Here is a 15040-nt window from a genome sequence, read left to right on the forward strand (position 1 = left end):
AGGTAGAGATTAAATGATAGTAGATGGATTGGGTTGGTAGAAAAAGGTAAAAATTAACTGGGTTGGCCACTTTTTAAGGGACGATTATTAGAGTTTAGCTATATTTTAAATTGTAGTAGTAAATTAGATATTTCGATTAAATTGACATATTGCCCCAACTAAAATACGGAGTTTGAAATTTTGACCAGTGAAACCCCAATAAACTATGTTGGAATTTCCAAAATTCATTAATTTTGAACCTTTACTAGTACAAAATCTAAACTCTGTAAATGAATCCTCATTTTTTAACCCTTTACTAGTCTAAAATCTAGAAAATTCAAGAACGATTCATGATTTTGAATTCACATTATACTTCAGCAATTTTAACTCTTTAAATACAATATCCTAGAAAAATTACTGGTTTTTGAACATTTACTAGTATAAAATTCAGGAACAAGTCATGATTTTTTAAATTCACATTATATATACTTCAGCAATTTTTAACCTTTAAATATAAAATCCAAAGAAAAATTACTGATTTTTGAACCTTTACTAGTGCAAAATTTAGGAACGATTCATGATTTTTGGATTCACATTATACTCAACAATTTTTAACCTTTAAATACAAAATTCAAATAAAAAAATTACTGATTTTTGAACCTTTACTAGTTCAAAATCTAGGGAAATCGAAGAACGATTCATGGTTTTCAAATTCATATTATACTTCAGCAATTTTTAACCTTTAAATACAAAAATAGGAAAATTTACTAGTTTTTGAACCTGTACTAGTGCAAAATTATGGAATGATATGATTATGAGTTCACACTATACTTCAACAATTGAGAGCTATTGCTTCTATCATTCAAACTCCAAGAACAATTACTGAATTTTGAACTTATAAATATTTAAAGTTCAGTAATCGTTTCTGAATTGTTCTGTGCTTTAGATTGAGGTATTGTTGTCCAGACTTGTATTTTCGCAATAATAAGTCGCTACTTTATCAATACAATTTAAAATATGACTAAGCTCAAATAGCCGACCTAAAAAGTGACTATTTACCAAGATCATCCTAGAAAAAGAGATTTAGTCACCGCATAAAGCTCTGTAATATTATATACGCACCATTGTTTAGTTACTTCTTTTGTTATTCTGCCGTAAATACTTTAATAAATTAAGCCTAAATTTATGTATTGTTTTGTGTGGAATAAGAATGCATTGATTAAGATAAAAACATAAAAATGACCTCACTCTTTCAGATTTCTTCTTTTCCTTAAAAATATCCATCTTTTTTTATTATAATCCCAACATTACTAATCCTCGCATTATAATTCATTTATTACCATACATGCAATACTTGTTTTCAAAATAGACGACCCAGGATATGCTCCATTTGATGAATTTTGTGATTCTATTTCTATCTAGTACTAGATAACTTGATCAGTTTAACAATGATGAGGAGCTTCAGGAGAACAGATTTGCACCAATTACCTAGAAATCCTTTTGCATTGATTGATAATTCATGTCAACTTTTTTTTTTTTGCAACCCTTCTTTTTTATTTGAATTTGTGATCAACAATATACGCGAATTTACCTAAACAATAAAGGAAATTTGTGATCCACAATAGTGGGTGAATAATGGACATTTCTAAAATCAAACGGAATAAGTTGATTCATGTATCTTACTAATAGGGGCGGATGTAGCATTATCACGACAAATTTTTTCATAAAGCACTATTTTTAGTGGTAATTAGCTATTTATAGATATTATTTGCTATATTACGGATTGTAGATACGTTTTCTATTGATATAAGATGTATTAGATGTATTTAAGCTACTGTATTCATGAATACAACAACAACAACAACAACAACAATAACAACAACAACGACCCAGTATAATCCCACAAGTGGGGTCTGGGGAGGGTAATATGTACGCAGACCTTACCCCTACCCCGAAGGGTAGGGAGGCTGTTTCCAGGAGACCCTCGGCTCAAAAAACAATAGGAGATGATATATTAGTACCATAAAAATTCGTAATAAAAATAACAACAATATATAAGAGATATGAAATATGAAATATAGGCTACTAAATACGAAAATACGAAATAGATGGCTGGTATAGTACAACTAGAAGGTAAAGCCCTGCCTCAATAGACGACCAATGACATTCCTAGTCTAACTCCTAACTGGATAGTCTCCCTCTATTGTGTTGTAGAAATATTCACACTCTCTCCTAACCTACAACCCTAATGCTCGACCTCCATAAATCCCTATCAAGGGCCATGTCCTCAGTAATCCTAAGTCGTGCCATGTCATGTCTGATCACCTCTCCCCAATACTTCTTAGGTCTCCCTCTACCTCTCCGCGTGCCCACTACAGCCAGTCGCTCACACCTCCTCACCGGTGCATCAGTGCTCCTCCTCTGAATGTGCCCGAACCATCTGAGTCTTACTTCCCGCATCTTGTCCTCCATGGGGGCCACACCCACCTTCTCTCGAATATCTGCATTCCTAATCTTATCCATCCTTGTATGCCCGCACATCCACCTCAACATGGGGTTACACTGTTTATAAACGGAAAGTGAATCAGTTAACATAATAGACTCATAATATAATTCAACAAACTCAATTATAACACACAAATTTTGTATTTCCAGTTATAAAAAAGATTCTCAACTGAAAAATACCCCAAAACATAGCAATCTTCAGAGAAATTATATAATACATTTGAATACATAATTTATATTAATTAAAAAAATATATGAATACGTTCATGGCATATAGCGAGACAGTGAATCCAATGAAATACATAGAATATAGCGGGATACATTGAAATACAATGAAAAAAAGACAGTGAATACAATGAAATACATGGAATACAGCGTGATACATTGAATTACAATGAAAAAAAAGATAATGAATACGATGAAATACATGAAAAATACAGCGTGATACGTTGAAAATACATTAAAATATATTAACAGAAAATCAAGTTGCTCAGCCCCAAACTCCGTCGCCTTTGTTCAAGAACAAACCCTAATTTTCGGCGGATCCGCCGTCGTTGTCTAACTAAAACTCCTTCATCAACATATAGTCCTCTCCAGATGAAAGACCCGTGAAGCACAGAGGGATTGACCAAATTTTGGGTTGCACAAAATTTAGGAGAAAAGTCAGAAAAGTTTTCGTGGTATACCAAGAAAAATCACCGTTTGTGGCTAATAGTAGGTGATGTGGGTGAGAGAAATTTTGAGATTGAACATCGTATTTTCAGGGAATGGGGGAAGAGAATGGCATGTATCAAAGTAGAGAGAGAAAGAAAATAGTGTAACTGAATAGCGTATTTAGTGGTTTAGGGAGTAGGAGATAACTAAAATTAGATATTTTGCTATAAACATTAAAAGGTATCTATAGAATATAATTTTTTTAAATAGTATTTATTTAAAATAAATAAGGTGTTAACCTTTACTATAGGAGGTAAAAATTCCTTAATTAAACATAACTTTTAACGCAAAACATAAATTTATGCGCAAAAATTAATTAAAATTGTAACAGACAATAAACAATGAGTTTAATGCTAAAAATCTTAAAAGTTAAACTCATAAAATTTAAATTCTGAATTTGCCTCTATTTACTAACTAGATGGACTAAAACTATAAAGCTTAACCAAGTTATCACGAAACATGAGCTTTTGACCGGGCCTGGGCAAAGATAACCCGTAGTGGGCTAAGCCCATAAAGTTTGGGTTTCCTATTTTGCATTTGGGCCTCAGATGAGCAAGCAGGCTCCCCCTATTGAGGCCCAATCTTAATGGACTATTTTATACAATGACAGTGCAAATGTTTTTGGAAAATTGATACAGTATAGTCGCTCTAAAAAATAACCCGTAAATATTTATTTTTTATACATTAATATAAATATTTATACAATCAGTGTAAATTTTTGTATATTTGGCTAGCGGATGCAATTATTTTGATCGACTGGCCAAATGTGTAACTTGCCCAATATTTTTTACACTATAAATGTATTTCAATTGTATCTGGTTATTTTCTGCTTTTTAAAATTTAAATTACCAATTAATTTATACCTATACTAAGATTAATTATGCTGGGATTAGTTATCCTGGTATTATTTCTTATTGATTGTTTGATATGTTGTATTAATCATCGGGATTGTCAATTTTACTACTTTATCCTAGGATAACTTATCCTGAGATTACTATTCCACCCTCTGACATGTATAACTTACATCGATACTATTTTTAATCTTGAGATAACTTATCCCGGGATTAGTAACTAAATAAGGGATAAGATGATATTAAATTTTTATCCCAAAATTATTTTTGCTTATCCATCGTACCAAAGGGTGTGGCCCCTATTAAGGATAAGATGGGGGAAGCACAACTTAGGTAGTTTGATCATGTGAGGAGGATGAGCACGGGCATCACGGTGAGGAGGTGTAAGAGGTTGACATTGGAGGGCTTACGGAGAGGCAGAGGTAGGCCAAAGAAGAGGTGATTAGGCAAGACATGGCGCAACTTCAGCTGACCGAGGATGACCCTTGATAGTAAGGTATGAAGGTCTAGGATTAGGGTAGTAGAGTAGGTAGTCTAAAGTGTTCATAACATCGTATTGGCATGCGGTCTCGCTTTCTGTTGGTAGTAGGTTTTTATGAGTAACCATTGTTTTCTTTCATTGTTGATCACCTTACTATCTTGTTGTTTTTATTCTGCTTTTATATGACTTTTTGGTACTGTCCCTTCTTGTCTATATTTTCATTAATATGGTGCTTATATTTTCCTGTGCCGAGGGTCTATTGGAAACATCCTCTCTATCCTTACAAGGTATGGGGGTAAGGTCTACTATACACTACCCTCCCTAAATCCCACAGTATGGGATTATACTGGGTATGTTGTTGTTATTATCCATCGTACCAAACGATCCCTTAGTACGTAGAAGTAAAACTTTTGCAAGAAAGTATACGTGCACATATAGCTGTTGTATTCTCGGGGAAATGATTGATGGATGCATACCAGATGACCAAACATGGGTTTTGTGGTGAGTGGATTTTGGAATAGAAACTGATTAAGGGAAGCAACTGATTTGCAAAAGGCTGACCTGATGGATGAACGTATGGAGTCTAGAACTAACTTGATGCATAGTTGAATAGGGGCGGACGTAGAGTAACTGCATCTGGCATAAATTTATGCGTAAAAATCACTAAAATTACAACAAATGATAGATTTAAACTCATAAATTTAAAAATACAATAAATTCAATGCCAAAATCTTAAAAGTTTGACCTACAAAACTGAAATCCCGAATCCGCCTCTAATTGAATGGTTCCTTCAAGTTTTTTAACTAATGCTATTTTAGGCAATCAAAACTTATGTTACACGAACTCTTCAAAATATTGTTGCACCCATGTCAAATCCTCCAAAAATGCATTATTTTGGAGGACCTAACATGCGCCCGACAATATTTTTGAAAAGCCGAGCAACATAGATCAAAATACACTAGTTGATTTTTGAACCACATGTTATCTTTGAATTTCATGAAGGCTATTGCAAGCATTACCAATTCTCAAAGATTGTTGCTTAAACTCATGAAAAAGTCCTCTACAGCTCTATATTTCAAGAATTAATCAAAAGTACATGAAATGATAATTCATTTTACATGAATGGAAAAAAAATCAATTAACACCACTGAATTTCTCATTCAAAAACAAGAACACATGCACCAAGCCAGTACAAGAAATTAAAAGAATTCGACATGTTCGAGCCGTGGAAACAACCACTAATGCTTGTATTAGGATAGGTTGTCTACATCTCACCCCTAAGGGTACGGCCCCTCCACAAATCTTACGTGAATACGAATACGGGATGCTTTGTGCACCAGACTGCCCTAGTTAGAAATGAGGGGAAAGCCAATTCCGTGACGCTGAGTGGGAAAAACCACAAAAAACATACTACAAATGACTCCAATTGCAACTGGCAAAGCATTAACCAACTCCTCTATTTGATCTGAAGGTCTTGGATAAAAGCAATTCACAACATTCTGATCAAAAAATGCAACAGCTGCAAAAACCAACATTGACATAAAAGCGTGCATGAAATCAATAAACTTCAGCTTATATTTTCTTGCAATTTGATGTGGAATCTTTGCTGATCCATCAATTATCCACAAACCACGTATCGTCGCGAATCCATAGCAAATCTTCCCCTTCTTGTCTGTAAAACTATCAGTAAAACTTAATATGAAACAAGATAATCCACATAGTGTTACAAGTGCGACAGTTAAGGATTTGCCAATTTTGTCACATTCACCTTGGTTTGTAAAAATAGGTGACAAAAGTTGAAATGCAAGAACTGAGCCAGTAGGTAGAAGATTGGCTAAATGGGCTGTGCTTTGAAATGTTTGAGTAATTGCTTTTTGTATAAGGTTTTTTTCTACTTCTGGTAAGGCTAAGTTTTCTAGGAGGAGAGAATTCTCTACATTATCAAGATTTTGGTATGTCTCATTTTCTACCTTAATTTCCATATCTCAAAGTCTTTACTTACTCTCTTTTTTTTTTTCTTCTAACTATTGTAATTTCCATGTTTGAATGTTTGGTGTGTGTCAAGATGCATTTATAAGTTTTTTGTGCTGAAGTCATAAAACAAACTTTGGTAACAGAAAATTAAATTAATATGTCTATACCAAAAAAAAAAGCCTAAAAATGTTAAATGTAATATTGTAAACACAAAGTAACTTGTCAGTGCTTCAACAACTTGTCTTATATAATATCCACTTGACACCATTTGGAAAAACTCGTTTTCCAACTCACTCAATAAATAAATAAATAACCCATGAAATATCGTGTGGTGAATAAAGACATCGGTTATTAGATTTGTCGAAAAATTATTTTCTCTTTTTTAGTGGTTTACGTAGATATTATGTATAGTGAACTGTTGATGAGGCTATACTTGCATGACAATTTTATACATGTGGCAATTGATAGCGGAAGCAAAATGTTTATTAAGGGGATTTAAAAAATAAAAAAAATAAATACACAAAAAAACTAAGAAGATTCACATTTAATATATATATATCTATATGAAAAAAAAATTTGACCTTATATATATAGCGTAATTTTCCAGACGAAGGGAGTTGAACCCCCTTCCCCACCTAGCTCTGTTCCTCGTGGCAACCAATTTGCTCTTTTGGGGACCTGATATAGCATTTTTCATTTTTGTTTTTGTGATACGTATAGTTGAGTTATTTTTTCAAAAAATAAGTAATTAGTTTTATGGTTTTGGTGCAATAATCTGAAAGCTGAATGATCATTCGCAAAATTATCAGGTGAGAGAAAAAGTTAAATTTAAATAGAAAAATTGGAGTACAAGATGTTCACTGATGCCTTTGCAAGGAACAAAATACATAAGCAGCTTTCATCAGAATTCTTGATTTGGAATTTCAGTTTCCATATTTTGTGCTTACAGTTATATAAAGTATGTTAAAAGTTAACCCTTTTAATGTGTGTAAAGTTTCCTAGAATGTTATTTCCGTTTGGATATATATATATATATATATATATATGATTACTACCAGCCAAAGTTAGCAAAATTTAACTTTTTTGAAATTTGTTATATTTGTTAACTGCAAGCAGCGTTTAGGAGTGGTTATTGTTGCTTTTCTGGAAAGTTTATTGCTTTAGAAAGTAACAAACTTTGCTTTTTCTTGCTATTCTTATTTTTCCAGCAACAATTTATGAAAATTAAAAAATTTCCCCTTTAAGTCATCTCTTTGTTTGAAAGCATCTTAACACAAGGTACTCGTGATATGCATCAGTGGATTTGCTTCTTCGGCCTAGGTCTGATTTAATATAATATGACAAAAGAAATTCGAATTTTTTATTGTTTTTGCTAATTGCTACTTCAGCAGATGATGTATATTGGACTAGAAAGCTTTATTGGGCTAGCCTACTCAAAGGCCCATAGATATGTGGGCTTTTGAACATGAGTATGGGCCCATTGAAGTCCTTTTACGACTTCCGAGATTACGCTAGATGGACCTTTTTAGAACCTTCTACATTTTGACCCCGATAAGAAAATTTTGGTTAAATAGCTCCGCTGTCAGAATTTTGAAATTGCTGCCAGAAAATTTTCCATATGAAATATTCTGACGTTTACCATAGGACTTTTTTTTGGTGATTGTCATATTTTTACAAATCTTGATAATCACTATATGAAAATTCCTGCGATTGCCACACTGGCATATGAAAATTTCTTGTGATTGCTATATTTTGTGGCAAATTCTTATGACCACCATAAGAAAAATTTTGGTGGTTGTCATATTTTTGTGGCAAATCCTGATGATCACCATATCAAAAATTCTGACGATTGCCAAGAGCACTTCCCAAAATTTTGGTGGAGGCTAGTTTCTCAAAAAAAGAAAAATTATCGAGGTCAAGAAATCAATAGTTATAAATAAAGTGAATGTATATGGATGTTCATTTAATCCATCCATACATTCTATACAATGTACTACTTGGATAGATGCACCTATTAATTCCTAGGATGTATCTAGTGAGTTTTGGGTGTATCTTGTGTAGTATAAATAGGTCATTTTTTGCCTATCGAAGAATACACAAGAAACACACTTGAATAAGATAACTTCTACATTCTCCTCTTATACATCTTGTCTTTATTGCTATATTGTTTTATTTTGCTCTCATTTCTTAATACGTTATCAGCACGATTATTCTAACCAATTGAAATATTTACCTCAACCGGGTATTATCTTCTTCCTAAAGAGTTAGTCAATTTTCTTACAAATTCAAGTACACATCCATTTGCTTCTATCGTATTTGAATTTTATAAATCACTACATGCATGGCTTTGCTTTGGATATACATGACTCGGTATAAATAAATAAAAAATAGTAAGCTTTAATTTAAATTGTCATGTCAGCTTGTTCTAAGTTTAACCTTATGAAATAGGAAAGTATGCTATCATTATTTTGGCATGGTATTGAAAGAACCTTATAAAATATTAGGAGGAATTATGTTTATTGTTAGGTATGATATTTGATTTAAAATCTTTTGAGCTTTGAAACTAGCAATCTTGATCTGCGTGACATTCTTTAATGGAATAATAATGATAACATCCTGCTTTGCTTAATTCCAAAAGGAATTAGTTATTAAATCTTCTATATTTATATTTACGTAAGTTTGGACGATGGCAAACATTAGTTATATGTAGCAAATCGAACGGGACTACTAGTTATAGTATATATGAATCAGTGTGTTGAAAGTAATTGGTGAATTTGCATGGAACGACTATAATATCTCTTTATTGTTTTAATGATTCACTACTGTTAATATGCCTTCATGACATGTATATATTTATACCCAAAATATTTAAGGCATATGATAACGCCCAACTATGCCTTTTAAAGGATAAAGTGGTCGCTGCAAATATATTCGGTTTTTAAGTCCGGAATCGAATTCTCAGGGAACTAACCTATCTATTACTCTCTTCAGCAATGTTATTATCAACTCAATCAATCTCTAGATGCAAGATTTTTGATCAATAACGATTGGGTTTTTGTTTAACTACTTCAACTTCTATTAAAAACAACGGTAAGCTAAAACAAAGATAATTCAATGGTAAAAAGGTTTAGGGCAGTGATTTTCCCAATTGCTAGTTTAGGTCCTGACTCTTCCGCTATAATCTCGCCATAATACTCTATGAGAATTAAGAGCTATGGATTATCGTAATTATCTCTCGATCAACTACAATAATTTACTAGAGCATTCTCTCGAACTACTCTAGCTGACAATAGTTATGCAACTCTAAAGTATCCCACCAAAGTTTTGTTATCTCTAAACCCACTTTTAAGTTCAAGTAATGAATCTCTTCAATTACCCAAAAGTGGTATTGTTCAACTGCTGTCTAACCTAATACTCTTTCTCAAGCAATATAAGGTAATTAGACACGATTAATCAAGGGCCCATTCAATTAATCACCATACAAAACGTAGTTGAACAATCATATCATAAATCCGGCTCGATTATAACAACTTGAGTCAAAACTTCAACCAACAATTGGTTCCATCAACCCTAGATAAGTATTTAGCTACTCATAACAAAATAAGAGAAAACTACTAAATTGTTCATAATGTAAAATTGCAAGAATTAAAAGGAGATAGAAAAACTCTAATGTTTTGTTGATCTTCTCACACTTGTTCTTCCTCCCAAAAGTAGTCTAAAATTAGCTTCCCTCTTCAGTTGGGCGAGTTTCTAAGCTTATAAAGGTTTTACAAAAGTTTCCCCGAAATTACATTTTGGTCCTCAAACTTCCAGCTGCATGAACAGTGCACCGCAGTCGCGGCCAACCGCGGTGAAAGCTGACCTTTCTGCCTCACTTCAGTAACCTGCTGCGGTTCACCATGGTCGCGGTGGACTTCTTGCCCAGGCCATTTATGCTTCTTTTTGTTCGGGTACTTCTCGAGTGGGTGTTTTTCTTCATATTATCGCCTCCAAAACACTCCATGTTGCGTCTTCTCATATAATATTCCCTGCTAAACAAAAGAACACTATTTAGAGCATTTTGTTGGCAATTTATCTATAAAACAACAATAAAGTATGGTCATATGAAGGTATAAATATCAACTATATCGCCTACTATCAACACCTCACACTTAAATCATTGCTAGTCCTCGAGCAATCCACCACACTCCATCAAAATTTCTTCCCTAAGCTTTTCCTTTAACGACTAACACCATGAACATTTTACAAAAATTTGCACCTAGTAGTGAACAACCTTTACCTCAAGAGTCAAACCTTTTGTACCATGCAACATTTACACTTACTCAAACTACTCTATACAAGAGTCAAGACTTACCTTTCCTTTGTGGATCACATGCCCTCACATCACACAAGAGAGTAGTTCCACATATAATGATAATTAGAACAATTAGGAACTAAGATAGACAAAATTCGCTCACTCTCAGAAAGAACGTTCACATGCCATAAAGATGCACCATAGGCTTGCCCGTAGTGTAATACTTTACTAATTGAGCCCATTCAGTCTAAGATCAATAGGACTTTACTTGGTTGTAATGTAAGCTAAGGGACGGGTAGGATATATTTAGATATAGTGACTAACCTCCCTAAGAACTTTTAATACAATTACATTAAACTTAAAGATCATAGTTGTGCCAACCAAACACTCTACCTCATTTGTTTAAAACATCTCCATCCATTAGGTGCAATTTGTACAAGCCGCCACTTATCAACCATTATAATTGTTTATGACCCATATTTTTCTTTTTTTTTTTCTTGTTTTCATGGTGCTTTTTCTTTTATGCTTCAAATTCCACACCTTTTCTCTATCTCAATGGTTCCACTCAAAAAAACCACCACCCCACACTTTTACTTTTGCATATTTCCATTACTGTTCAAGTGCTTATTGGGAGGTAAAAGGGTTCAAACGGCAAGCTATTCAAATAATTGGGTAAGGTTCGCAATGTGGTTGCCAAAGAAATAGGCTTATAGGCTCAACAGAGTTAACTACGATATATTGCATTCAGGTGGATTTACTTATATATCTGGCTCAACAAAGAAATGCCTATATCACTTCTAAAACTGAAAGAACTACTATTTCGCTTTGTAAACACACAAGGCAAGTTCTAGGCATCAAATATGAAACATGGAACACAGTAAAACTCACACACACATGGCATGTGACTCACTCCGGATTGGTTTATCAAGACATTCTCTTTTGAGTGTTCAAGTTAGATACAAATGTACAATTTTAAGGCACTCCAACAGGATTTAACCAATGAAGCTAGGCGTTAGACTCTAGTGTCTATTGTTTTCAGGTGTAAAAAATTGATTTTCGCTCGTAGCCCATTAATCCTAACCTAAAACTAAAAAGAACAAAAACAAAAATTACCTATACCCGGTTTAAGCTAAACCTTTGGAAAAGAACCGTGGCCCAAAGAAAAACCAAGGGGGAGTTACTACACTACCTAAAAATAAAATAAAAAATCTTTTTGGTCTTTTCTCTAGACTACTTCCCTCAAGAAAATTGTCTAAAGGATCCGTCATCAGGAAGAGTCTCCATATTCCATTTTTTTTCTCGACTTAGTCCCTCAAGAACCCCGCCGAAAGAGATTCGTCGTCGGGACAAGTCACTTACTATTTTAGCTTTCCTAATGAACTATTACTCTACATCAAAACAATTAAGGCAAGACAAAACAAGCAAAATTAAACAGTCAATTATTACAATTACAAACATACAATGAAGTATCCCCACCCCACACTTAAAATAAAGACATGTCCCCATGGCTTAAAATTTAAAGAACAGTGAGGTTAAGGAACTTCCCTGAAGGCTCACTCCTGATCGGAGACAGTGTTTGGGTTCACGTTGCACGCACGTCCCAGCGCTCTCAACCAGCGCTAGAATTTCTTCTCCGATTTCACTTGCCTCTCAGCCACCGCATCAACACGGACACCCAAATCAGTGACTAAGGTATGCAACCCACTCATATCCTGCTCCAAAGCTGTCATACGGGTGCTCTGGTGTGGCTGTGATGGGCCTGCCACATCAGCTCTCGGAGGAGGGGGAACCTCAGCTACCTCAGCATCATCATCATCATCAGCTGAATCATCATCAGAGTCATCAACATTCACCACCGGCTCTCTTCCAATTCCAATTTTTCTCGCCCGGAACGGGGCTTTTAGTGGCAATCTCCCATCAACCCGAGGGTCTTCAGGGACTCAAGCAATACGGCACAGCCGGGTGATCAGCGAAGGGAAGTAGTGGCCCTTGGTTAGCTCAAGTGATCTAATGAACATCTCTTCATGGATGAACCGGGCCACATCAAAATCATTGTGGGACATGAAACAGTGGATTGCGGATGCCAGTGGTAGATTAACATCTGTCGTGTTGTTGGATGGCAACAATCGACTGTTGACAATGGTGAGCCAACACTTAGCCTCCCAATTCAGATAGTGGGAGTTGAGAGTAATCATGTGCTTGATCCATAGGTGTTCTCCGTTCGGCACACAGATAGTATCAAGGGATGCATTTACCAGGGTATTGCGCACCATCACAACCCCATTCTCATGTTCTGGCAAGTTCGTATAGAACTACCTTACTAGTTGAACATTAGCCTCCTCCGATACCTCGAAGAAGATGTCCAGCTGACACCGCCTTAGCTCATTAAACATATTGGGGCATTCCACCTCCAAAGCCATTCGATCAATGTGCACCTCAGGTTGTAACTTCTTAGCTGCTTTCTGGTTGTACCTATCCTCCGCTGCTCTGGATACAAACTGAGTGCTATCGAACTGAGGTGCACTGGCTTGGCTCCTAGCTCGTGAGGAGCCTCCCGGTCCACAAGTGGAGGGTCCGGTGTTTCATCGCTTCCTGGAAGAACGCATTGTACCTGTCATACAACGAAACGCCTATTAGTGAGTGCGCAAAATATGTGACTATGGATGGTTACTCAGACTTCACCATAACCATGTCACAATATCTCCTTATATCTCAATTGGGGTAATTTCCCAAACACCTTGTGAGCAGGACACTATCCAGACATATATAGCCCTCATGGGTACATCAAAGCTCCTCCCCAATCAAGTATACTACCACACCAACACACCCCACACTTACTTCATTCAATCACCCACCAATAACACCGTTCAAACATGCAATGCACAACCCCTTCACCAATCAAACTCAAAAACGAAATTTAAAAGCAAAAACAAAAAGAAAAAGAGTATACCAACAATTACATCCCAATACAATATAAAATTACATAAACTACAACATAATACTAAAGAAAGAGAAAGAAGAGGTGAGGAACATACCGTAGTTGAAGAATGGGGAGAGGAATGGAGGTGGGGGATGTTAGTATGAGGGAAGAAGAAGAAGAAGAAGAAGAAGAAGAAGAAGAGAGTATTTGAGGGGTTAGGGTTTAGAGAGAGAGAGAAATTAGAAATATGGGGGAGAGGATCGGGTGTGTTGGGTTTAAGAGGGGGAGTTTGGGTTATAAAATTAAAAGAGGAAGAAAAGAAATAAGAAAAATGGAAAAAATAAAAATAAAAAATTAAAATTACCTGGGACCCACTGCGATCGACCGCGGTGGATTTAAAAATTCGAGGCAGATAGTTCACGCTTTACCGCAGTTTACCGCGATCCACTGCGGTCGCGGTGAGGTGAAAAATCTGAGGCAAAATGTTTGCCTTCCACCGCGGTTTACCACGGTTTACCGCAGTCGCGGTGCTAGCGCTATTTTTCTGTTTTTTCTGTTTTTATTTTTTTATATATGAAATTACATGAACACACTAACAACACACTCGTGGGTTGCCTCCCACATAGTGTCTGATATAACGTCGCAGCACGACGCAAGCATTTGATCATCATTCCTCATCCGCGTACTGGGGCTCTTCCAAAGTGATTACCACTCTATCCCCTTTTTCTTCAGCCATTCCAAGGTAATGTTTCAACCTTTGCCCATTTACTGTGAACTTGTTTGTCCCATCTTCTGATTCAATCTCTACAGCTCCACTTAAGAACAATTGCACCACTCTGAAGGGTCCTGACCATCAGGACTTTAACTTACCTAGGAACAATCTCAATCTCAAGTTGTATAACAATACTAGATCTCCGGGTTTGATGTTTCGATCCAGATATGCTTATCATGCATTAATTTCATCCTTTCTTTGTATAATCTAGCACTCTCAAAGGCCTGGAACCTGAATTCCTCTAGCTTATGTAACCCAGTGATTCTGTTAGTACCTAATGTCTCCACGTCTAAGTTTAACTGCCGCAATGCCCAAAGTGCTTTATGCTCTAGCTCCACTGGGAGGTATCATGCCTTGCCAAATACCAACTTGTACAGTGACATACCAATTGGGGTTTTGAAGGCTGTGCGGTACGCCCACAATGCATCATCCAATTTCTTTGCCCAGTCAGTCCTTGTTTCATTCACTATTTTTGTGAGGACACTTTTAATCTCCCTAATGGACACTTCAACTTGCCCGCTCGATTGTGGATGGTACGGGGTGGTTACTT

The 15040-nt window shown here is 35.5% G+C and overlaps 1 protein-coding gene across 1 annotated transcript; it reads right to left on the reverse strand.

The window, feature by feature from the left end:
* Positions 1 to 5664: 5664 nt before the first annotated feature.
* Positions 5665 to 6576, reverse strand: LOC107760505 (protein DMP4-like). Its single transcript, XM_016578562.2, has one exon. The coding sequence runs from the start codon at positions 6510 to 6512 to the stop codon at positions 5877 to 5879; it is 636 nt and encodes a 211-aa protein (XP_016434048.1). The 5' UTR covers positions 6513 to 6576; the 3' UTR covers positions 5665 to 5876.
* Positions 6577 to 15040: the final 8464 nt, after the last annotated feature.

The sequence above is a fragment of the Nicotiana tabacum genome, chromosome 1, assembly GCF_000715075.1.
Source record: "Nicotiana tabacum cultivar K326 chromosome 1, ASM71507v2, whole genome shotgun sequence".
Taxonomy (NCBI): domain Eukaryota; kingdom Viridiplantae; phylum Streptophyta; class Magnoliopsida; order Solanales; family Solanaceae; genus Nicotiana; species Nicotiana tabacum.

Coding starts and splice junctions, on each gene's coding strand:
- LOC107760505 (XM_016578562.2), bottom strand. CDS start 6,512: ATGGAAATTAAGGTAGAAAATGAGACATACCAAAATCTTGATAATGTA.